The 23,734-nt window shown below is 41.2% G+C and overlaps 2 protein-coding genes and 1 long non-coding RNA gene across 4 annotated transcripts; 1 reads left to right on the forward strand and 2 right to left on the reverse strand.

Annotated features, from left to right (window-relative positions):
* Positions 1–292: 292 nt before the first annotated feature.
* LOC122759918 lies at positions 293–1,959 on the reverse strand. The gene is made up of 2 exons (XR_006358312.1): positions 1,858–1,959; positions 293–1,465 (listed from the first exon to the last, which is right to left on the reverse strand). It is a non-coding gene; the product is annotated as an uncharacterized LOC122759918 (long non-coding RNA).
* A 456-nt stretch (positions 1,960–2,415) lies between these two features.
* On the reverse strand, positions 2,416–16,874 carry tubgcp5 (tubulin, gamma complex associated protein 5). 2 transcript variants are annotated; one of them, XM_044014914.1, is made up of 23 exons: positions 16,044–16,874; positions 15,889–15,942; positions 15,643–15,751; positions 15,448–15,544; positions 14,703–14,776; positions 14,485–14,620; positions 14,227–14,344; positions 14,046–14,135; positions 13,861–13,954; positions 13,311–13,563; positions 12,427–12,629; positions 12,224–12,339; positions 10,545–10,807; positions 10,261–10,459; positions 9,476–9,664; positions 8,937–9,119; positions 8,748–8,832; positions 8,064–8,184; positions 6,928–7,079; positions 6,715–6,840; positions 6,102–6,190; positions 5,901–6,001; positions 2,416–2,622 (listed from the first exon to the last, which is right to left on the reverse strand). In XM_044014914.1, exons 1-23 carry the CDS (start codon positions 16,175–16,177, stop codon positions 2,576–2,578), a joined length of 3,033 nt encoding a protein of 1,010 aa, XP_043870849.1. In that variant the 5' UTR covers positions 16,178–16,874; the 3' UTR covers positions 2,416–2,575. The 2 variants fall into 2 exon arrangements, with proteins under 2 accessions (XP_043870849.1, XP_043870848.1); XM_044014913.1 differs by having other exon boundaries at positions 14,703–14,782; positions 16,044–16,873.
* Positions 16,875–17,265: 391 nt separating this feature from the next.
* Positions 17,266–22,522, forward strand: chst7 (carbohydrate (N-acetylglucosamine 6-O) sulfotransferase 7). Its single transcript, XM_044014916.1, has 3 exons — positions 17,266–17,854; positions 18,858–19,649; positions 22,151–22,522. Exons 1-2 carry the CDS (start codon positions 17,357–17,359, stop codon positions 19,617–19,619), a joined length of 1,260 nt encoding a protein of 419 aa, XP_043870851.1. The 5' UTR covers positions 17,266–17,356; the 3' UTR covers positions 19,620–19,649; positions 22,151–22,522.
* The last annotated feature ends 1,212 nt before the right edge of the window (positions 22,523–23,734 follow it).

Consider the following 23,734-nt stretch of genomic DNA (forward strand, 5'->3'; position numbering starts at 1 on the left):
CACATCTGGAAAGAAGCACCAAAATTTGACTGAACTCTTGGGTCATTCTTTTGAAAAATCCCATTAGCCACGTATATTTTAAAATAGCGCACATTTTTAAAGATGGCCACCATTTCCAACCGTCTTTCACGTCAGAATTTAATTTCCTCGGCCAATTTCAGTGATTTTGGTGTCAAATGATAGATAACATTTCTAATTTATAAATCAGAAATCCTTTTTATATCTCTTCCTGTCATTTACTCTTTAAAATAATGTATAGAATATGCAAAAACACAACATTAGCATCAGCAAAACGTGTACAAAAATGGTCAATTTATTTGCTCATGAGGAGCTGAATCCTTTGCTTACTGTTGTACATATCATTTGTACAGCGTGGCATACAACAAAAACTCTTATGATCAAAGATATATAATGTAAATAAACCTTAACATTTTCCAATCAACAGTTGTGTTAGAATATATAATCACCTAAACCATGCTCTAACTAATGTATGGAACAGAACTTAATCTTCACATCTACAGCTACACAATACTGTGCAAGTAAGATCAAAGCATTAGCATTTGCACCTTCCATGACATTCAATTTGCAACCACCCTTGGTCAGTTCTTGGCAACTTTCTGCAATAGGGGTGAGATTGGTCCAAAAGATCTGCCACAGATCAACTTTCTTCGTCCATCCCCAGCGAGTAGGACTTTGTTTTCCTGTTTGACTAGTGATTGACCCTGATATGCAACCTGCCTGATACATGTTGGAGTAGAGCAGCTTGAGTAGGAGGGATGCTTCTTATGGCCTCTGCTTCCGAGCAAACATGTTTAACCTTGCGTCATCAACACCATCAGCTATACTGGATCTGTCATATGTCATGACCACAAAGTTTTCCAATGTCTTCATGTCAGAATCGTGTATTGTTGGTGGATACTGGCTTTTGAGTTTGCTGAAAGCATCAGAGGCCTCAGGACAAACATCCCAGGTTTGCCATGCAGTCTTCTTGCCTTTACCACGGAAGGCTGACACAACATCGCAGCCAGTGAAGGCATGGAAGAGGAGAATGCCTTTGCTCTTCTGCAATCCAATAGACAAAAAGAGTTCATGGATGGGAATCCACCTCAGATTCAGGCCTTGGCCAAAGGCAACCCTCCTCTACTACTTGCCTGGTCTATTCTAGTGTCAGCTTCCTCATGACTGCAGGGGGCCATTTTCACCAGGCTTATTGGGTGATTGCGCACAGCAATCTGACAATGTTTGTGGCACACATCTGGGATATCTTGTCAGCCAAGCTTGTTAGAATTTAGAATATCCTTTTTAGAATTTTGACCCTATAGGCCGACAGAGGCTTGTTGCGTGAATGGGGTGAAGTCTGCCATCTCGGATAGCCTTGTTGTTGTCTCTAAGGAAGTTCCACCAATTTGAGGGGACTTTATTGATACTCATCACCCTGCAATTTTGGCACTTCTTTCCACTTTTCCTGAAAAAATTCAATAATCTGCTCTATTATTAGTGGTACATATAAAAAAAGCTTCTGAAAGAAATTAAAAAAGAATAAAACAGACCTTTTTATGTGTTTCATATACATTTCAAATATATTTATTATGTTAAACTATTTCATTCAAAGTAAGATTTTTTTTTATTATTTGAATTTAAAAAAATCAACATGGAAACAAACCAAAATGGCTTTCTTTCGAACAAAGGAGTTAAAATATCAAAAATAAGAATTAAGTCAAGATAAATCCTTATTCTATGAAGATATTAAAGTCAGTTTATGGTTTAATGGTTTAGGATTGAATTTCAATTGTGAGCTTTTTTACATTTAGTTAAATGAGTCAAACTAAATCAAAGGGTAAAAATCTATTTACTTACATCAGTAAAACAAGGCGATCAGAGACGGCAGACGTCACCACATCCACGCAATAAGCCTCTGGCGCCCTCTGTTGGTCATATTGGCAAGTGCAGAAACACAAACAGACACAAATAGCCACTGGACACAGTCAAAATATATTAATTATTATTATTGTTGTTATTATATTAATAATACACTTTTATTTAAACCAAACAGACATTAAAAATCATTTTGTTCCATTTCAAGAACTAAATCAAAACATCCAGAATAAAGTCGAATTAAAGTCATCAATGAATATAATTTATGAATTTATTTGGCAGAAAAATTTGAGGTTAATATTTTAATTTAGTTTCAGCCACATACATCAATGACATCACATATACAAATATGTGCATTATAATTAAATGACAAAAATCTAAAATATTTTATAAAGGAATTCAATAACGTATATGCCTAAAAAAAAAGATCTAAAAAATGCAATTTAAAAGCCATAAAATGTTATATTACAAACAAACATGTCAGTTATTCTATTAATTTCCATTACAGTTATAACTACAATAACAATGAATGACTTTCAGTCAACGTTCTCATGAATAAACTTTAATGACACAGAGATGAGTAACAGCATTTACTTACACATTTTTAAATCAGATCAGTGACATTTCGGTGACATCACTGTGACATCACAGTGACATTATGGTGACATCACTGTGACATCACAGTGACAGCTCTTGGTCCTCAGCACTGTTCAAACCCTGCCATCAGAGACAGAGCCAGAGACTCCACTGTAAGAAATAAAACATACGTTTGATTTAAAACCTTTAACTAGGATTCAATTCAAGAGACGTTTACGACAAGAAATGGTTTGGAAAATGTTATTGTTCAAACATGTAAATAAATGACATTAAATCATCACAAATCACTTTTTTTAAACCTCAGTTAAAATGTGTAACACATTTGAATGGAATCTGTAAAAATGTCATCACAATCATACAAGTGTCATTTCATTATTAAATATTATATGAAATTTTAATTTTAAGTCATTTGACAGTTAATTTAAAACTAAAACATTTTTTTTTTCCAAATGTCACATTATTTATGAAAGGGACAGAACCCACTTTGCTGAGAACACTTAACACAAGACTTGTGTCATAAAATCTACATCAGTTTAAGTCTACGACGTCTTAAGAGCATGATCATGTCTTTGTCTCACTGTTGGACAGAAGTTTGTAAACCACTCACTCTCCCACACCAAACCTCAGAGAGAAAATCAGTGAGAGTTGTTGATCCACTGCTGCCTCCATCACTAAGTACAAATGTCTTATTTTGTCACCTCGGCTTTTAAAATATTTAATTTAGACTTAACTCAGTGACACAAAGTGGCCACAGGAGGCAGCAGAGGACCAGGAGCTCCTGTGTCCCTGCCAACTAAAATCACTGATTTTCTCTATGAGGTTTGGTGTGGGAGAGTGAAGGAGGAGCCGAAAGAAAGAAAGAATAAAAGAAAATCAGGAAAATAAAACTCAGTCAAAAACACTGAAATCTTTATCTTTGTACTTTCTGTTTTCTGTTAAATAAAAGTTCAAGTCATTAAACAAACTACAGATTTAGTTTCCATCACGTTTGTAGAAAAAAAGTGGTGGTGTTTGTTTCCTCAAAAAAGCCTCAGCTCTCTGCAGGGATTGAAGGTGTTTTTTAATATCATAGTAAAATCCTAAACTCTCACCACATATATATATACATATGTGTATATACATACATATATATATATATAAACACACATATAAGTATATGTATATATATATAATATATATAAATATATATACACACATATAAGTATATGTGTGTATATATATATATATATATATACACATATATACATATATATATATACACATGTACACAAATGACATGTACACATATATACATATATATATATACACATATATACATATATGTACACACATATGAATCTGGCCTGGATATAATGTATTAAATGTTTGAAAGTTTGAGTGTGATGTTGCTTCTCTTTGTGGTTTGTTGAGGTTAATATTTGCTCTAAACTTCTGGACTCTGCACAATCAACAAAACGCCTGCTGTAGGTCAGAACTGGTTGGTTCCTGGTCTTGTCCTGAGCACTATAAGAGCCCTGGTCTCCTGTGTTTGTTTGAGGCTCAAACATGAACAACATCACGTCACAGGGTGAAGTCGGCAGGATTTCTCTGGACTGGTACCAGACGTCTTTAAACCACTCATGTCTTCTACCAGACGTGGGCATCGACGAGTCTTTACTGAAATATTCTAGCCTGAACTCGACGGCTCAGCTGCGGGATTACTCTGATCAGCTGATCCTCGGTGTACCGGGCTACGCCGAGAAGCTGCGATCTGCTATGGGTTCTGTCACTCAGATCTACAACGCCGTTGGACTCAACGCGCTGGTGATTTCTCTGATCCTGGACGTCGCCGCCAACCGCACCAGCAGCTTCCATCGATTGTTTAGCGAGGAGGCGGCTTCAGATGTCCACCGCACCCTGACAGATTACATGCAGCGTTACCGCAAGCGGATAGCAGACGAGCAGCTTCAGCATTATGAACTGAACCGGTTTGAGCTGGACCTGAGCGGAGAGTTCCTCGTCCACCGGAACACTATGATTGATGGAGCCATGAGCTCTCAGACGCTTAAATCCTGGGTGAACGGAGCTGCGTTCCACCTCCTGATGCTGATCCACAAAGCGCGCCTGAACAGTCGGTTTCTGCGACCTGGCCAGCCGTACTGTATCAAAAACCTCAGCTATATAATCGACCTGTATCTGGACGACCTGGAATATCTACTGACTTACTACAAGAAGTACAAGATAGAGAAGACCGAGGTCTCTGTGAGACCCGGTCCTGATGGGTCTCCCGCATGTTTCCTGATCAATAACGAACATAAAGACGTTCAGTGTGAGAAGCGACTTGACTTTAAAAATCCTCACGAGGCCTGTAATGGCTCAGTGTTGATTGAAGCTTATGTCGATCACATTGTCTCACACTATGAACCCATATCCGCCGTCAAGAGTCACTTTTTAAACGTGCAGAATAACCTCAGACGTCTGATCGGCCAACACGACGTTTTTACTCTGCCGTCAACAACAGCAACAACATGAAACCTTCACCTTTGACCTTTGGACACGCCCGTGTGATTGACTGCTACAGCTGCTGACTCAGGACATTTGTGAAATGTTACAATGATACAACGGACAAAATAAATCCTAATCTAAACTGTTTTGATAGTAAACGCTAATCTCAGATTGTTTAACTATCTTTAAAGAGGAACTAAACTCCTGTTCTGAAGCTGACTGCGCCCAATGCCTGATTTTAAAAATCTACAAAAAGTGGTCAGGGAGTTATCGTTGAGTGCAGGGGGGGTGGAGTGAGCACTGCAGGGGGCGTGGCGATCGAGTGACTGCAAGGGCAAATTGTAACAGCGGCAGCTTGCTGTGGTATTTCCAGTGGCAGCTTAGAGCTGCATTTAGCGCGAGACACACACATTTCAATAGGTTCACACACTCACACGCCACACATGACATTTCCCACGCTGATAAGTGATAAAAGTCACCGCAAAAAAATGAATAATCTATGAATCGATGATGTGAAGGCAGATCTGTGTAGTTCATTCATACAGCCATCTTGAATTAGCGACCTATCTGCCAATCAGAAGATAATATTCACTGTTGCTGGGCAGAATGGGTATGACACAAGGTTTTTTTTTAGGTTTCTTCTCTCAAGGAAATTCACTGTAAATGTTGTGATGTTTCTACCGAGTGAATAAACAGGAGCATGCTAAGCTCGCGAGGACTCTTTCTGTGATGTAGTAAAGTGAAGTACGATGTGGTGTCACGGGATCTTTTATTCTGAAAAGTAAACCGAATGTTTTATTTTCCTACCCCCCATTATAACATAATGGTAATTGTTTCAATGTTTAAAAGGAGTTATTATCTGAGATTATAGATTATTTGAGCTAATTCGCAGCAGCTGTGTTAGTGGTGTCATGACTGAGTGAATGAACTGCAGTTGTACTCACAGTGAGGGAAGGAGCCACGACACACGGCTTTATTCAGGATCGTCACCAGGAACATGTGACAGTTTTTGAAGTCAGACTCCATTTTATCGATGGACTCAATCCTGTCATTAAAAGGATCAGAAAGCTTTGGTTGTGACAGTCCTTCATTCTGCAACATGTCACTGAATTACAGCTTGAATCACACAGGTATAATCTGCTCACCTCCAGGCTCCAAAGCCAGCCTGCCATCGGTCAGAGAAAATCAGAACCAGGTTCAGAACCTTCATTATTGCTTCTTTCACAAAACTAACCTGAGGAGAAAACAACAACAACACAAGAAACGTCACAAATGCATCAACAGTGACTTAAAATCTATGTCAGCTGAGATTTGTAAACCACTCACTCTCCCACACCAAAGTCCATAAAGAAAAGCAGTGATTTTAGCTGGCGGGAATACAGGAGCTGCTGGTCTACTGCTGCCTCGTGTGGTCACTTTGTGTCACCGAGTTAAGTCTTAATGAAATATTTCAAAAGCCGAATTAACAAAATAAGACATTTGAACTTAGTGATGGAGGCAGTAGTGGATCAACAACTCCTGTTTGCTGTGATGTTAAAATCACTGATTTTCTCTATAGGGTTTGGTGTGGGAGAGTGAATGGGTTACAAACATCTGTCCAACAGTGAGATAAAGACATAGATATTATAGACTTAAACTGACGGAGATTTTATGACACAAATCTTGTTTTAGTTGTTTTAGTTGTTTTTCCCATCTGTAATTGAGAAAATGCAGATTTCAGAAAAGTTGGGACTTTTCCGTGTAGGAGCTGCCGTTTACCTTCTCTCTCAGCAGGCAACGGTCGTGGATTGTTGCCAGATATCTATAATGGATCTTGATCAGCTGGTCCAGATCTTTAGCTTCCTGAACTTGGTGCTGAAACTCCAGACCTGTGCTGTGCAGAATCTGACAAAACCAAGAGACTGAAAATGAAACAGACCAGACTGATACGGTGGTTAAACAGCAGGTGAATCAGTGTGTGATTCCTCTCACCCTGGTCATGATGTAGTTGTGCAGACTGTTGACAAAGTGCATCAGTTTGACTCTCAGCAGACACATGCGGTGAATCTGTTGATTCACTGACTCTCTGATCTTCACTTCCTCACACACAGCGCCATCTAGTTTCACCGTGGCAGAGGTGAGATCTACAAGAGACAAACACTGTCAAATGTGGTTGTACGATGTACTGAGACTGAGTCTTTAGTGAATGTGCAGTGAGCGCCCCCTGCTGCTGGGAAGCTAAGCTTGTGTGTTCATGTCTTAAAATAATATCTAGTGTCCCTTCATCTCACTGTTACACAGAGTGAAGAACAGATTTTAGCCATTTAACAAAAGACTTTTGTAATTAAATCTACTTCAATATCTACGTCAGGGGTGTCAAACTCATTTTTGTTCAGGGGCCACATAGAGCACAATTTGATCTCAAGGGGGCCGGACCAGTAAAAATAGTAAAATAATAGCATAATAACCTATGAACAACAAGAACCCCTTTGTTTTTTCTCCTTTGTTTTATATTTACTGAAGGATAATTTTACAAAACATGAAATTTCTTGAGAAATAAGTGCAATTTCAACAATATCGTGCCTAAATTTACTATTTACACAGCACACTGGATCTATAAAGGCACAAACATTTAGTCACGGGTATCTGGAGCATTTGACATTACGTTTAGATCAGTGTGAAATTTTAACAAATTCATCCTGTGGGCCGATTGGACCCTCTGGCGGGCCGGTTCTGGCCCCCGGGCCGTATGTTTGACACCCCTGATCTACGTCATATGTTCACTGCGTCATATGTCTTTATCTCACTGTAAGACAGACTTTTCACTATGGACTTTGGTGTGGGAGAGTGACTGGTTTACAAACTTGTTTCCTGTTGTAAAAGTCTGTCTGACAGTGAGATAAAGGTGATCATGTGACATGGATATCAGAGACTGACATTGATTTTATTAGTCTTCTTCAGCAGCAGGGGGCGCTCACAGCGCAGTGACTCACATCACTTTAACATGACAAAGCCCAGAAGGTAAAAAACCTTGTGATTTTTTTTCCCTCTGTATGTTATTATACGACTCAATATTCTGTTTACAAAGATATAAAAGATAAAAAAGGAGGGTTTTTATTGACTCGTACCACTGAATCGAATGGTGTCTAAACTGTATTTGGCCCATTTGATCTGCAGCAGCAGGAGAAAGACTTGATTGTAGATTTTCTGACACTCACTGCTGATCACGATGTCAACAGGCCAGGGAACCTACGCACAAACAAGACGTCACACAGCAGACTGCATTTAGAGTAGGACAGGAAACCAGGTGTCTCTGCTCTCCAAATACTGTCCTCAATGTTGTCCCCATTTTCTATACATACACACATATATAAATACAGTGTATAAATACACACACTGCAGTACTTCATAAATAGTAGGTCAGACAGGACGTTAATCAAAGTGAGGTTCAGCAGGTTTCTCACTCATTGTTGTGAAAATCTAAAAAGTTTCATTTTAATCAAAAAGTCATCCTGAATAAATAGAAATGTTCTGTTTACACAAATTAAACATTGCATTGGAATAAAGCATAGTTCATTTTTCTGTGTTCACGTTGTATTTCATTACAAAAACTGAGGTGAAAGTAATTAATTTGACATTTTAATGACGTTTTAATGACACTGAACATGAAATGCACACCTTAAATCAATCAAACAAAATAAACGTTGATGAAGTGTTTTTTAAAAAGGTGCTGGTGTGAAACTGAACAGAATATTGACGTGTACTCAAAAGTTTGATCCAAACCTGATTAAAACCTTTAACTCGTCACTCACCTTGTAACTGAGAGTCAGAACCTCCAGGTTATTGACAGGATGTTTTTTCCTGGAGGCGTCAATGTTCTCCAAAAACACTGACAACCTGTTCAAACATAATTATCCAGGAACATCCGTTTATTTTTATTTTTTTTATTTCTTGTAAAAAAAAAGGAAAACACCCTGTGTTAAATGTTAACGATGCAGTACCTGCTACTGTCCTCTGGGTGACGCTGTCTCACAGCCTCCTGCAGCTGTACGTTGAGGAAGGAAAGCTGCTGCCAGCTCTCCTTCTCCTGCACTTTGTCAAAGATGGAGGTGTAGAAGTCGTACATGGTGTCTCCCGCCTCCAGCAGGAAGTAGTTCCTCATGGCCTGAAGGAACTCAAGGATCCTGACGACACACAGAGACGCAGGAACGTTACAAACACAAGCACCAGAGACACAGGAACGTTACAAACACAAGCACCGGAGACACAGGAACGTTACAAACACAAGCACCCAGAGACACAGCTTACAGAAGCACCAGAGACACAGGAACGTTACAAACACAAGCACCGGAGACGCAGGAACGTTACAAACAAGTACCGGAGACGCAGGAACATTACAAACAAGCACTACTGAGCCATGATTTAAAGCCTGACGTGAGCCCAGCAAAAAAAAAACATTTTAGAATTGATCCATTGAATGCTTTTTCTTCTTCATGCTCTCATTGTTCCCTCTTTTTTCAAATAAAATAAAGAGTCTCACTTGTAGTCCTTCTTGAGCGTGGTCATCAGGTTTCCACAGCACTCGATGTATCTCCTCTGGATGTGAGGGTAGAGACACGAGCGCAGTGTGAGCTCAAACGTCTGACAGGTGACCGACTGAGACGAGCGATCCACGATGAAGTCACCACCAGAGAAGCGCTCGTGAAAATCACTCTGCTCCAGGTACAGTCTGAGGGAACACATGCACACATGCACAGAGACAGACGCACAGTGTAGTGTGTTGATTTTTTTATGGACCTTTTGCATATTTGTACATCTGTAACGGCAAATAACACTTATTCCTGTTATTTCTTGCATAGTTTAGTTCAAACACACCACACTGGGTAATGCCCACACAGAACTGATTTACTCATCTTTCTGTTCCTGAGACCAACAGTCATATTTCTCCTTTCATAGGCGCCTTTAGTGTGCTACACAGAGAAGTTCATAAATCTTGACTCTCTCTTTGCAAAGAAATAAACAGCACTTCAACAATCCATTTGAAAGCTTTTATGTGCTCATCAGACATTCACAATAACATCCCAGGTTCAATGTTTATAAAAATGTATGTGTTTGTATCTACTACTGTAACAAGTGAATTTTTCCAGTGTGGAATGAATAAAGTCTAATCTAAATCTAATCTAATCTAATCTAATCCAAATTTAGTGGATAAACGGTAAATAAATGATAATGACACTTATGGTTAGTTGATTCAGGGGTGGCAGCAGATTAAACACAAACACACAAAGTGAAGTTCATCTGGTTTTAGACGCAGATTCTTCTCACCTGGCAAAGTTAATGGCCAACAGTGGGTCATGGACGTCGTCGATCTCCAGATGCCGGGCCATGATGGAGTGCATCTTCACCAGACTCCTCCTGGTGGCCTGTTGTTCGGTCACTGCGTCTGTGGGAGACTCCTCGTGGCTGCAGAGACGAGACTGCACCGACTCTAAGAACAGCGTGTACAGACTCTTTCTCTCTGCATCTGTAACCACACATGAATACAGGTCATGTTCAAACGTTTCAGCTTCTTCTACAGGAACCACAGAAGCTCCAGATCAAACACTGACCTCTGGAGGATCTCTGTGAAGGCTCGGCCTCCTTACAGTCCAGGTTCTTCAGCAGCTGCATGGATTTACCCGCCATGATGATCTGCTTGAGGACGGGTTTGAGGAAGGACACCATGGTGAGCTGCCTGTTGCTGGAGCCTGGATCTCCTCCAGAGCTGCCACTGGCCGCGTCATTCATCTTCTCCTCGTTGGTCTCTGACACACTGTACAGGGTGTAGGTGGCGTGCCAGAAGTCCCTGTGGTTCACTGGGACGTCTTTGTTCCTGAACCACAACAAGAAAAATTATGTTTGAAAAGATGTTCATGATGTTTGAAGTGGGATTGTTAAGAACATGTTCACGTCTTTATCTCACTGTGAGACAGACTTTTCCAACAGGAACCTGAAGTTTGTAAACCACTCACTCTCCCACACCAAACGCCATAGAGAAAATCAGTGATTTTAACATCACAGCACACAGGAGTTGTTGATCCACTGCTGCCTCCATCACTAAGTTCAAATGTCTTATTTTGTTAATTCGGCTTTTGAAATATTTCAGTAAGACTTAACTCAGTGACACAAAGTGACCACACGAGGCAACAGTAGACCAGCAGCTCCTGTGTTCCCGCCAGCTAAAATCGCTGATTTTCTCTATGGACTTTGGTGTGGGAGTGAGATAAAGTCATGAACATGTTCTGTAGATATCGCCGACTTAAACTCACTTTAAACTGATTTTATTACTTCACCCCACAGAGTGGGAATTAAGTATTGTTTTTGACGACTGTGTGTGTGTGTCTGTGTTTCCGCACTTGCAATATGAGCAACAGAGGCTCAAGAATTTTGACCCCGTCCCTTTAAAAAATAAACAAACAGTCCATTATAAGTTTAAGACACATGCCAAATGTAAACAAGTCTCTTTCCTGCATGACAATAATATACAGTAATTAATTCAAAAATACAATATTGTTACAATTTTAAACAATTTTCTCAATTATTTCACATAGATATTTAACACAGCTTGTTGATATTATAATTAAATAATGTCTTATATTTTATTATCAATATTTACAACTTCAGGCTTCCATATGTCCAAAAGTGACTGACAGTAATGGAAAATAAGTCAAAACTATAGTGTGTGAACTATGAAGCAGCTAGTTCCCGCCTCCTCAGCACAAGCAGAATGATAAATCTAACACACCAAGAGAGGCGGGACTTAAGGCAAAGCCGGTGTCATGTTTGAGGCAACAACAGGAGAGGGAGGGGGAGAGGAGGCAGCCGCAGCGAGCGCAGATACGAAGCAGCCAGAGAAACGGAGCACCTGTAATAAGGCGTTTGTGCAAAACTGAGGGAAAAAAGTGTATTTGTTGAGCCCTCTCACTGCGACGCCAAGGTGTGTGTGTGTGTATGTGTGTGTGAAGGGACGCAGGGAGAGGGAGAGGAGAAATAGGTGCAAACTTGCAGCCCGTGTATTGTAATTTTAACACAAAATGAACTATATCGATACAAGCGATATTGTCCCGTGTTATATCTCGTTTAGAAATATATCAATATACAGTATATTAAAATATCAAGATATCACCCAGCCCTACTTGTTACCCAATTCTTTTATTTACTGATAAAATACTGTTTTTCCTTGCGTCTCTGCTGGCCTGGCAGTCATGTAACAAAAAACACAACCATCCCTTTAACCTCCATTACATACCTTTGGATGATGAACTCTTTTGCGGGGTCAAACAGGTGCCCGTGAACAATCCATTCGTCCACTATCTCCAGGTACGGTCTGACCGTCTCTGTCCAGAGAGAAAACAACAGCGCCACCTCGCAGAGAGAAGTGACATTAATGACATTAATGTTTCTGTCAGGATCTATAAAATCTGTGTTATATTACTGAGTGTAAAAACTCACTGTTTGCTCTGATGCTTCTCCAACACTGTCATACTCAATGATGGCTTTGTACAGGGTGTTAAGTAAATGCGACGCTCGCACCACGTTGGGCGTCTCAGGCGGAACCTCAGCAACGCCAGTGCAGAACACTCTGTGCAGGACTTTGATCTGTGCCAGGTGAGAGCTGAGTCGCTCCAGAACTGCACACAGAGTCACTGTGTCATCTGTGAGAGAGAGCAGACGAGGAGTGATCATCATCATCATCACCATCTGTACCATCACAGCTTCATAATAAATAAGTGATTTATAAACATTTCTACTTTTTCTGACAACAAAAATGTAGAATTTGTATTTGAAATTTAAAATTAAATAACATGTATATTCTGAGTCTACATCCTGATATACACACACACACACACACACACACACACAGGTTGTTTATCTGGACTCTGGAGTTTTAGAGTGACAATACACTGTAAAATACACTGTAAATACACTCTACAATACACTAAATACTCTGTATATAAACAGTAAAATACACTGTAAATAAACTCTAAAATACACAGTAATTATACTCTGAAATACACTGTGAAAGCACTCTAAAATACACTGTAAAAGCACTCACACAAATTACACTGTAAAATACACTGTAAAATACACTAATTACACTGTAAAATACACTGTAAATACGCTCTATAATATACTGTAATCATACACTGTAAATACGCTCTAAAATAAAATGTAAAAACACTCTATTCTGAAATACACTCTAAAACACATTGTAATTATACTCTGAAATACACTCTAAATAACACTGTAATTATACTTTAAATAACACTGTAATTATACTCTGAAATACACTGTAAATTACACTGTAATTATACTTTAAAATACACTCTACTTGCCGTTGCGTATGAGCTCCCTCTCGATGGTGGTCAGCTCCTCTTTGAAGCTGGTGAAGTACTTGTTGAGCGCCCACACAAAGGCCTGGTACGTCCTGAAGGGAGGATCAGAACCTTTCTTGGAGCCGTATGAGGAACCAGAGCTCGGTGGGCCGGGCTCCGAGCTGTGGCCCGTTACCTCGTCTATGAACCTCTGCAGCATGAACACAGCCTGCCCGTACACGGCGATGTGTTCCAGCACAGAGCGAAGACAGTTCTGAAACAGGAAGGAAAGAAAATATGGTTTACTGCAGCAGAAACAGGACAGATTTATTAAGACCTGACTTTGCTGTGAGCGCCACCTGCTGCTCCCTGCTTTTAGCCACTTAATAAAAGACTCAGCTTCTACGACATCTTAAGAACATGTTCACATCTTTATCTCACTGTTAAGACAAACTTTTCCAACAGGAAACTGAAGTTTTAATGCACTCACTCTTGTGTCTCTGCTGGCAGCTATGTTTTGTCAGCAGCAGGGGGCGCTCACAGTGCACTTAAAGTCTTACGTTTAACTTACACTGGTGAGATGAGTGACCACCACATTGTTCCTCACACACACTTTTCCATCGTGGTGCTGGAATATGAAGTGTTTCTTCACACCAGACAGAAGCCTGCAAGATAATATTCACACATTAATTGTGCAACAAAAAGGTACACGCTGTGAGAGACAATGGTCAGAGTCGCTGCAGCATTATGTCTCACCACAGTGTCTCCCGTATCACTTGGGTCTCGGTGACAAAGGCTTTTTCTTCCGGCAGATACAAAGGATCAGTGTTATACAAGTGTTGATCCCTGAGAGGACAGAGACCAGGAAATCATTTTTCACCAACTTAACTCTGATGTTTGTGTCAGAATGACTACTGCTATCTGTCAAGAGTCTCACCACACGTTGAGTAAGTTGGAGTGTAAGTGGAGGCTGTGAGGGAAGCGAGGAGCGTGTGACACCCAGTACGGCGTCACTACGTGCTGCTCGAGCCAGGACCGAGCGTCAGGTTCACCGACTGGAAAACACACACACTGCATTTACTTCTAAAACCAAAAACCTGTTATATGTAGACGCTTGTTTTGGTTCTGTCCTAACTGCTAATTGAGAAGATAATCGAGACATGAATTGATTTTTAAAATAATCGTTATTTTGTACCTGTCCATGTGACTGGAACTGCTTTGTTGCCGTTGTCCTGGTCCTCCTGTGGCGTTCTGTCCAACTGGATCCCAGAATCCTCTCTGCTGATTGGCTGCTGACTGTCATCATCCTCGCTCTCCTCCTCAGACCACTCCTGTGAGCAGCAGCAGAGCATTTTCAATAAAAAATGATTTATATGTTGTAGTTGTGTTTATGTTTGGTGATGATGGACTCACAGGTGTGTCTGGATATGGTCCAATGTCCACGTCCTCGCCTTCCGTCAGATATTTACCCCAGTCAAAGGAGTCCTCTGCTTCTACAGAGACAAAACACATGATCAACATGAACATGATGTCCTTTTGAAACGATTTAAACATGAGAAGACAGGCATGGACATGAGAAAACATGGCTGCCTCTTATACAGACTTTTCCAACAGAAAACTGAAATTTGTAAAGCACTCACTCTCCCACACCAAACTCCATAGAGAAAATCAGTGATTTTAGCTTGCGGGGACACAGGAGCTGCTGGTGTACTGCTGCCTCGTGTGGTCACTTTGTGTCACTAAAGTAAATCCAAATGTAGGATTTTAAAAGCCAAAATCCCAAAAATAAGAAATTTGAACTTAGTGATGGAGGCAGCAGTGGATCAACGACTCCTGTGTGCTGTGATGTTAAAATCACTAATTTTCTCTATGGACTTTGGTGTGGGAGAGTGAGTGCTTTACAAACTTCAATTTCCTGTTGGAAAAGTCTGTCTGACAGTGAGATAAAGACGTGAATATGTGACGTAGATATCACAGACCTAATCTGACGGAGATTACATTAACAGGGTCTTCTGTTAAGACTATGACTAAAATCTGTGGCTGAATGTTTTCAGGAGGTTATTTTTATTTTTCAAAATAAAAATAGTATTTGACCACATTTCAAAACACGTAACTCTCTCTTTAAGAATGTCCTGTACTGTATGAAGGATTCTCTCACCAGCGTCCTTCACCCTGTGTCTCTCAGTGAAGCTTGTGTTTGAAGGAGAGCCTGACAACAGCAGCAGCAGTGACAGGACACTGAAGTGAACATTAGTCTGTAAATAAAACACACACCAATAAGACACTGAGATTCTTGACAGTGAGAAGGACTTCATTTCCCATCAGCACCTTTGTCTGTATGTCACCATCATACCTTAGTTCCATCTGTGTTTGGTAAAGGTGAGTTCAGGAACTCCTCGGTGAGCCTCATCCAGCTTTCTGCCTTACTCAGGTCAGAATGAACCATAAGCTTCTCATAGATCCTGGAAGAACATGGGGAAGATCATATGTGTGTGTGTGTGTTTGTGTGTCATGAACCATGAGCTTCTCAAAGAACATGGAAGATCATACTGTACGTGTGTGTCTGTCTGTGTGTGTCATTCCGTAGACACTCACTCACCCTCTGATGCTGCGTTGGACTTTATGACTGTCCACGTCCAGGTAGCGATGAAATCTGTAAACACATGAACACTGTTTACTGAGGATGTTGTTGGAGTGAGCTAACATGCTAACTAGCTCCCTGTGTCTTTGTGTGTCGCTGTCTGTGTGTCTCACCTGAAGTTTGAACAGGTGAACTTCAGCGCCAGCTGAAAGTTCTGCTCGTCCTCGTCCTGGATTCCAGTGAGACATGAGACCAGTCTCTTCGTCTCTCTCTCCGTCTCCTTTTCGAAGGTGCTCCAGTGCGCCATGTTCGTTAACCTGCTGTTAGCATCTGTTAGCAGGAGAGGCTAATGACTGCTGCAGGCTAACACGGGCTAACAAGTTAGCGCGGAAGACGGACTTTTGGATTTAGGACATTTGTAGTGAAGGACAAGAGACACAGACATCCATTCATTCATCTGCGATTGAACCGCCAAACAGTGCATCACAACAAACGGACTGCGCATGCGCAGCAGCAAACGTACTAACGGTTGTCAAACATGTACTAATAATGCATTACTGCCCCCTCCCGGTCAGGAGGGGGCGAAACCTTTGACAATTTGTTAGAACCTAACAAACCTAACCATTTGTGACTCATTAATAATTATGATTTATTGAGTAAAATATTAATCGTAATATCACATACAATAACATTATGATGTACCGAATAATGTTAAACTATTGAGAATAATCATGTTTAAAAACAGAAAATTATTTAAATGTTTTTATCTTCTTCACCAGAGGGTTGTTAGTTCAAATCCTGGGACAGGTCATAGCCTGTGGTGCACCTTCATTAAATCTTATTTGAAAAAATGTTGCTGTTATTTGTATTTTGTTGTTTTGCTGCCTGTCCAGATTTTTACTGACTGATCCTTTCAGCTTCACCTTAAAATAAACTTACATGAACTCATTCTCATATTCTTATTAATTTACTGTTTGTTTATTTTACTTTTATTTTTTTAGTTAACCTAATTGTGTTGTTTATTGCCTCCAAAACACTGTCTATAATGTACATTCTATTTGAACTTTTTATTGTCGTATTGTTAATATTTATCTTATCTTACCTTACCTTGCCTTATCTTATCTTTGTGGCCATGTGTTATGATGTTTTACCTCTTACCTCCACTAGACGGAGCACTCGACTTGTCTGATTTAAATTTTATCAATAAAAAAAATGTTTTTTTAAATATTTTATTTTTAAATAAAGAAAAGAGACAGGAAAATAATGAAACGTGTTGTGATTAAAAAAGTATTCGGCAGCAGGGGGCGCTGTTGCACTGTGTGAAAAGAGGAAGGTGAAATAATCTGGATAGTTTGTTTCTTTAAAGGGGCGGGGCTAATCTCCCTGCACGCCACACACCCACACACACAGTCAGAGTAAATTGAGAGCAGAGTCAAAGCAGCAGCTGATTCTCTTCTTCATCTTCATCATCATCAGCTCAGAGGAGATGAAGAGGAGGATCCACAAGAAATACCTGGTTCTGATTCTGGCCTACACCGGTCTGCTGCTCTTAATCCCGTACGTGCTGGATTACCGGGATAAATCGGCGGCTCACGGGAGGCTGCAGCCGCAGCAGCAGCTCCGCTGCCCGGAGCTGGAGAACACGGTGGCGCTGCTCTGGGAAAATAACGGCTCCAAACTCGAGGAGTCGGCGTCGGTGAACCGGAGCGCGCAGACCCGGGTCCACATCTACCTGCACGCCACCTGGCGGACGGGCTCGTCGTTCCTGGGCGAACTGTTCAACCAGCACCGGGACGTGTTCTACCTGTACGAGCCCATGTGGCACGTGTGGCAGACGCTGTACCCGGGAGACGCGGGCAGCCTGCAGGGGGCGGTGCGCGACATGATGAGCGCCCTCTACCGGTGTGACTTCTCCGTGCTCAAACTGTACGCGGGGACGCAGAACATCAGCACCTCCTTCATCTTCGGCTGGAAGACGAACAAGGTGACGTTTGATTGTTTTTAAATCGGTAACTGCTGCAACATGACATGGCTCTCAAACTGTGGTTCGTGGACCACCGGTGGTACGTAACCTGTCATGTATAAAGTACCTGCCTCTGCAAGTTTTTTCTTTCTTCTCCATCAGTGATAGAACCTGGTACCTGCTGTTTATTTAGTTTTCCTGCTCTGACAAGGTTCAGCTGAGCCTATACTAACATGTGAAGTAAACAGACTGCCGGTCACTGATTGGTCAGAGAGTGTCGTCACTGAACAGTCATGAGCGCAACATCCGACACAAGAATCAAAGCCAACAATGTCCAACTGTAGATCAGTTAAAAGACTTAGAACGACTTTCACCGTTTGACAACCACTTTCCATTTTAATAATGGAAGCTTCTTAAATATGAATCTTTCCTGGTTTCTTTCCATAATTATTGCTCCACTGCAGTATAAATTCCTTTCAAAATCAGTATAACAATCACTATTTATTGATGTGTGTAATTTTTGTGCAAAAACACTGAGAAATGTCGAGTAATCGCTGTGAAATTTTGACCTCCGATGTGTGATTGAAGCAATGAATTGATCAATTGATTAGTGAGATAATGGTCAACTATTTTGATAATGGATGCATTAGTTTCTGTCATTTTTCAGCTTAAATGTGAATATTTCCTGGCGTCTTTGCTTCATAAAACAAAGGAATCATTCAAACTCAATTTTGTGTTTTTCATATGTTTCTTTGTTGAATTGTACGAGAAAACCGTTCGAAACTTCAAGATTCATCTACACTGTGTGTGGCGTTGTTTTAAAGAAATTCAACATTACAATGTAAACAATCACAGAAACAGAATAAAGTAAGTTAACGGGAAGAAAAAAAGAGCAAACACAAGAAGACGAAGATGATGTAAGAGGGAGGCGGGGCTATGAAACAACGACACAGTAACAAACTTTAGTGGACAGACCTTCAGTTAACTTTTATCTGACATGTTTTAAATGTGCTCGGTTGGTCAGGTGATCTGCTCGGAGCCGCTGTGCGACGCCCACAAACGTGACAACGTGGGTCTGGTGAAGGAGGACCAGTGCGCCAAGTGTCAGAGGAGAGACATCAGGGACCTGGAGCGCGAGTGCAGGAAGTACCCGGTGATGGTCATCAAAGGAGTCCGGGTTCTGGACCTGAGCACGCTCCTCCCTCTGATGAAGGACCCAGACATCAACCTCCAGATCGTCCAGCTCTTCAGGGACCCGCGCGCCGTCCACAACTCCCGCCTCAAGTCCAAGCAGGCGCTGGTAAAGGAGAGCATCCAGGTCTTGAGGAGCAAGAAACAGGCCGACAAGTACAAGCGCCTGCTGTTGCCGAGCAACCGTCTGAACCGTGCAGAGAGCTACGTGTCCAGCGCCATGGAGGTCATCTGTGACAACTGGCTGAGCGACATGACACTGGTGACCAACGCACCGCCGTGGCTCAAGAGGAACTACATGCGACTGCGCTACGAGGACCTGGTGCTGCGCCCCCTGCAGGAGCTCCAGAGGCTCTACCGCTTCTCCAACCTGTCCTCGTTCCCCGCGCTCGACAGGTTCGCGCTGAACATGACACAGGGGCGGGGCTACTCGTCTGACAAACCCTTCCTCATTTCATCCCGGGACGCCAAGGAGGCGATTTACGCGTGGAGGGAGCGGCTGAGTGTGGAGCAGATCGAGCAGGTGGAGGCGTTCTGCAGCGAGGTCATGAGGCAGCTGGGATACGACAAGAACAAGCCCGACAAGACCACATGAGGGCGCCACACCACAAACCACAGGTTACAGGTGAGTCCTCAAATATCGCCGTAAAAACCACTCACGACAGGTTTAACAAGAGGCGGAAAATTCATGGCAAATTTCCAGAAACTTTCCACGGGATTGGGAATTTTGGAAATATTCCAAACTGGAAACTTTCCATGAAGGAAGAAAAGGGTTAATATTCATGTTCTTACTAACTCGCCAACATAAAATCTGAGTGATTTATTCTTCAGTGCCACAAGAGGGCGCTGCTTATTAACTTTTTTTAACTTATTTTATGACTTTTATTATTCACAAAAAACATATCCTGTCAGCATTTTAAACGGTTGTGGTGTTTTAGACACATTTGAAAAAGTTAATGATAACGTGAATTGTGATTTTCTGCCCCGCCCCCTGTGGTCAAAGCTCCGCCCCAAAACACTGGACGTCTTGTTTTTTACATAACGTGATGTTTCCTAAGAAATCTCATGCTAATATCATGAAATGCAATGAAGTTGTTCAGGATAAATCGTGACTGTTTGTTAGGTTTCAGAAATAAACACAGACCCAGTCATGACTCATGTTTATTGCTGTCAGAACAGGAAGTTAGTGGTTTAACACTAAACCTCCTCCTCCTCCAGATCCATGACCTTTGACCTCTATCAGAGGTAGGCTGAAACATCTGTGTCAAATTTATTAAGAAAATCTAAAGAGCTTTTTGTTCCTTTTTAAGACATTTATGTTTGATAACATCATCGTTTGACCAACTCACATGTGACTCACACATGTGTAATGTTGAAACCTGAACCTTTCAGACCCTGCAACAGTCTTTAAAGAGACAGTTCAGGCTTTTAGAAGGACTGACTGTGCTCAGATCGCCCCCTGCTGCTGAGAACCAGACTGAAACACAGAAAGCAATGAAAAGTTGACTGGAGTCATCAGACTGACTTTTCCAACAGGAAACTGAAGTTTGTAAACCACTCACTCTCCCACACCAAAATCCATAGAGAAAATCAGTGATTTTAACATCACACACACACAGGAGTTGTGTGCCTCCATCACTAAGTTCTAATTATTTTGTCAATTTGGCTTTTGAAATATTTCAGACTTAACTCAGTGACCACACAAGGCAGTAGCAGACCAGTGAAGTTATAAACTGGACTTTTATCCTATATCGTGAAAGTTTTTTGGAGCACAGTTAGTTTTCCTTTACCTAGTTAACCAGTGTCGTCATGTGTCTTGTCTATCATGTGTCTCAAACCTTACAAACAAGTTCAAATTTAAAACATACCTAGAAGTGCATTAGGACTGTGAATATGTCTTGAGTCTCAGTTAATGTTACTGTGACAGTCTGCAGAGTCAGCAGTGACAGTGTGACTTCCTCTTATAACCACACTGTTTGTGCACCTGTGTGTTTTCTGTTTTGTGTGTGTGTGTGTGTGTGTGTGTGTGTGTGTGTGTGTGTGTGTGTGTGTGTGTGTGTGTGTGTGTGTGTGTGTGTGTGTGTGTGTGTGTGTGTGTGTGTGTGTGTGTTCTGAGTCGTTGAACTCCCAGTTCACTGCTGCTCTGACGTCTCCAGCACAACTGAATTCTGTGTCTGAGCAAAGACGCTCTGAAATATTTCTCCATCTTTCGTGAGTGAGTGATCTGCTGTGTTATAGAGGCATCATTGTTTCCTTCCTGGCAGTGCTGGCTCTACTCATGTAGTGTGTGTGTATGTGGGGGGTGGGCTCTGGCACTGAGGGTGACTGGGCCTCAGGCCGTGCTGTTGAGAAGGGGATCATTGTGTGTGTGTGTGTGTGTGTGCGACTCTCACCAGTTTTAGCACCAGCACCAGCCTGTCACCACCACGTCTCACAAGAGAAGCTCTGTAGATACAAGGGGGAGGAGTCCGAGGGAGTCTCTCTCCCCCCCGCCTACTCACTGCCTTCATCCCGATCTACAGCCCTGGTGGAGGAGGAAGAGGAACTTCAGTTGTTTTCAAGTGTGGTTGTGAAAAGTAGTGACACAATGAGCGCTGCACGGCTAGGATTTTAGCTTGTGTATTCTTTGTGGAATACAAGTTTTTGTCTTTGTTACAACATTATTTTTGTCTTGAGGCTGTGGGGAGGTACATGTATGTGGTGGGGGAGACCAGATCATTTTTAGGTCATATTATAATTACAACATAATGTGTTTCTCAAGTTATTACTGGGCTGGTGTCAGACTTGGCTGATCCTGATAAAAAAGTTTATAAATGTCATATTCCCTCTTCCCTGACGACCAGCTTTATTGTCAATTTATTCAATGTTGTTAATCTTACATACATTCATGCATACAGTGTTTGTGATGTTTTCTGACCTTTTACACCTTTGAACATTCACACAAGAAAACTATTCTTACACAACTACTCTTCTGGAAGAAGCTGGAGATTATCATCTGTCTGTCTTCTTCTTTTTTCCTCATTTTGAGGAAATCAAAATCAGTCATTGATTAATTGAATGAATGATTAACTTTGTGTCTTAACTGCAGGTTGTTTTCCTTTAATCTGAGTGTTGCTGTCTCTGCAGGGGCCTGGTATCAGGACTGAGGGACAAAAAGACAGAATAAGAAAACAAGCAGCTGGAATGTCGTCCAGCGGGAGACACTGAGCTTCACTCCTGGGTTGTTTTTCCCTAAGCCGACACCGGGTTGATGACCTGGAGAAAATCCAAGTGCAGCCAATCACAGACGCACGAATGTGGAGCAGGAAGACGACAACTCATGATTACTGTTACCTGGATAACACATCTGAAGAATGTGGGGAGGGGAAGAAAGGGTTGATCGCGCGGTCACTGTGTCCTTACGGCAGAAATAATCCCTCCTCAAATTTCCTGCACACGCTCAGAGCCGCCAGAACACTCAACACAGTTTTCTGGTTCTGGTTCTGAAACGTACACTAAGAAGAAGAAGAAGAAGAAGAAGAAAGAACAGTATTAGAAACAACAACAACTGAGGAATGATTTGTTTCACCCCTGACCCCTGAGGAATCCAGGCAGCTGCAGCGTCACATGGGTATGAAGTTTCTGTCTTTGGGAGAGAAAGAAAAAGAATCTGCCTCTGTTCTCGTTTCAGACGTTACTGAATGACACTTTTGTTTTTGTTTGAAAAATCTGAAGATGCTGATGTTCCTGTGGTTGAGGATGAGCAGCAGCCATGTGTTCAACTTTACAAGTTGGTTCTGATATAATTGAACTGAAGTTCTCATGTTTAAAGGGAAAGTTCAGGTTTCTTCAAACGAGGTTCTTTTACAGCGTCGGTGTATGAAACACAAGTGACTGTGTTCTGTCAGAGGACCTGAGAAAACATGGACTTTAGCCACTTAATACAAGACTCCAGTATATCGATATCTTAAGAACGTGTTCACGTCTTTACCTCACTGTCAGACAGAGTTTGTAAACCACTCACTCTCTCACACCAAAGTCCATAGAGAAAATCAGGGATTTTAGCTGGCGGGGACACAGGAGCTGCTGGTCCTCTGCTGCCTCGTGTGGTCACTTTGTGTCACTGAGGTCAATCTGAACAAAGGTTTTTAAACCCTGAATTTACAAAATAAGATATTTGAACTTAGTGATGGAGGCAGCAATGGATCAATAACTCCTGTTGAAAAAGTCTGTTTAACAGTGAGATAAAGACGTGAACATGTGACGTAGATATCAATGAACTGAGTCTTTTATTAAGTGGCTAAGTGTTGTGTGTTTTCTCAGTTTCAGTCAGTGATTAAAATCAGGTTAGAACCTCAAACACAGTTCAAACATCCTGAACTATCCCTTTAACAAACGTAAATACTTGAAGGTTATTTTAACTGACTTTAACAAAGAATGTGTGCGTGTGTGTGTGTGAGAGAGAGAGAGAGAGCACTGATGCTAAACGGTGACTTTGTTATTATTTAATGACTAATGAAATGTAACAATAATAAAAGTTGACTTATTCATAAAAAAATGGAATGTGTTGAGATTTAATAAGTAAACCTTTTACAAATAAATGTACAATGATCTTGTTTTTCATAAAACAGTGTTTTAGAGACATTTTAAAGCACTTTTAATAGATTTATTACAATAATAATGTGAAGCACAATTATTTTGGTTTGAAAATCATGATTCGAAAGCTTCACT

This window comes from Solea senegalensis, unplaced genomic scaffold (genome assembly GCF_019176455.1).
Source record: "Solea senegalensis isolate Sse05_10M unplaced genomic scaffold, IFAPA_SoseM_1 scf7180000012646, whole genome shotgun sequence".
Classification (NCBI taxonomy): domain Eukaryota; kingdom Metazoa; phylum Chordata; class Actinopteri; order Pleuronectiformes; family Soleidae; genus Solea; species Solea senegalensis.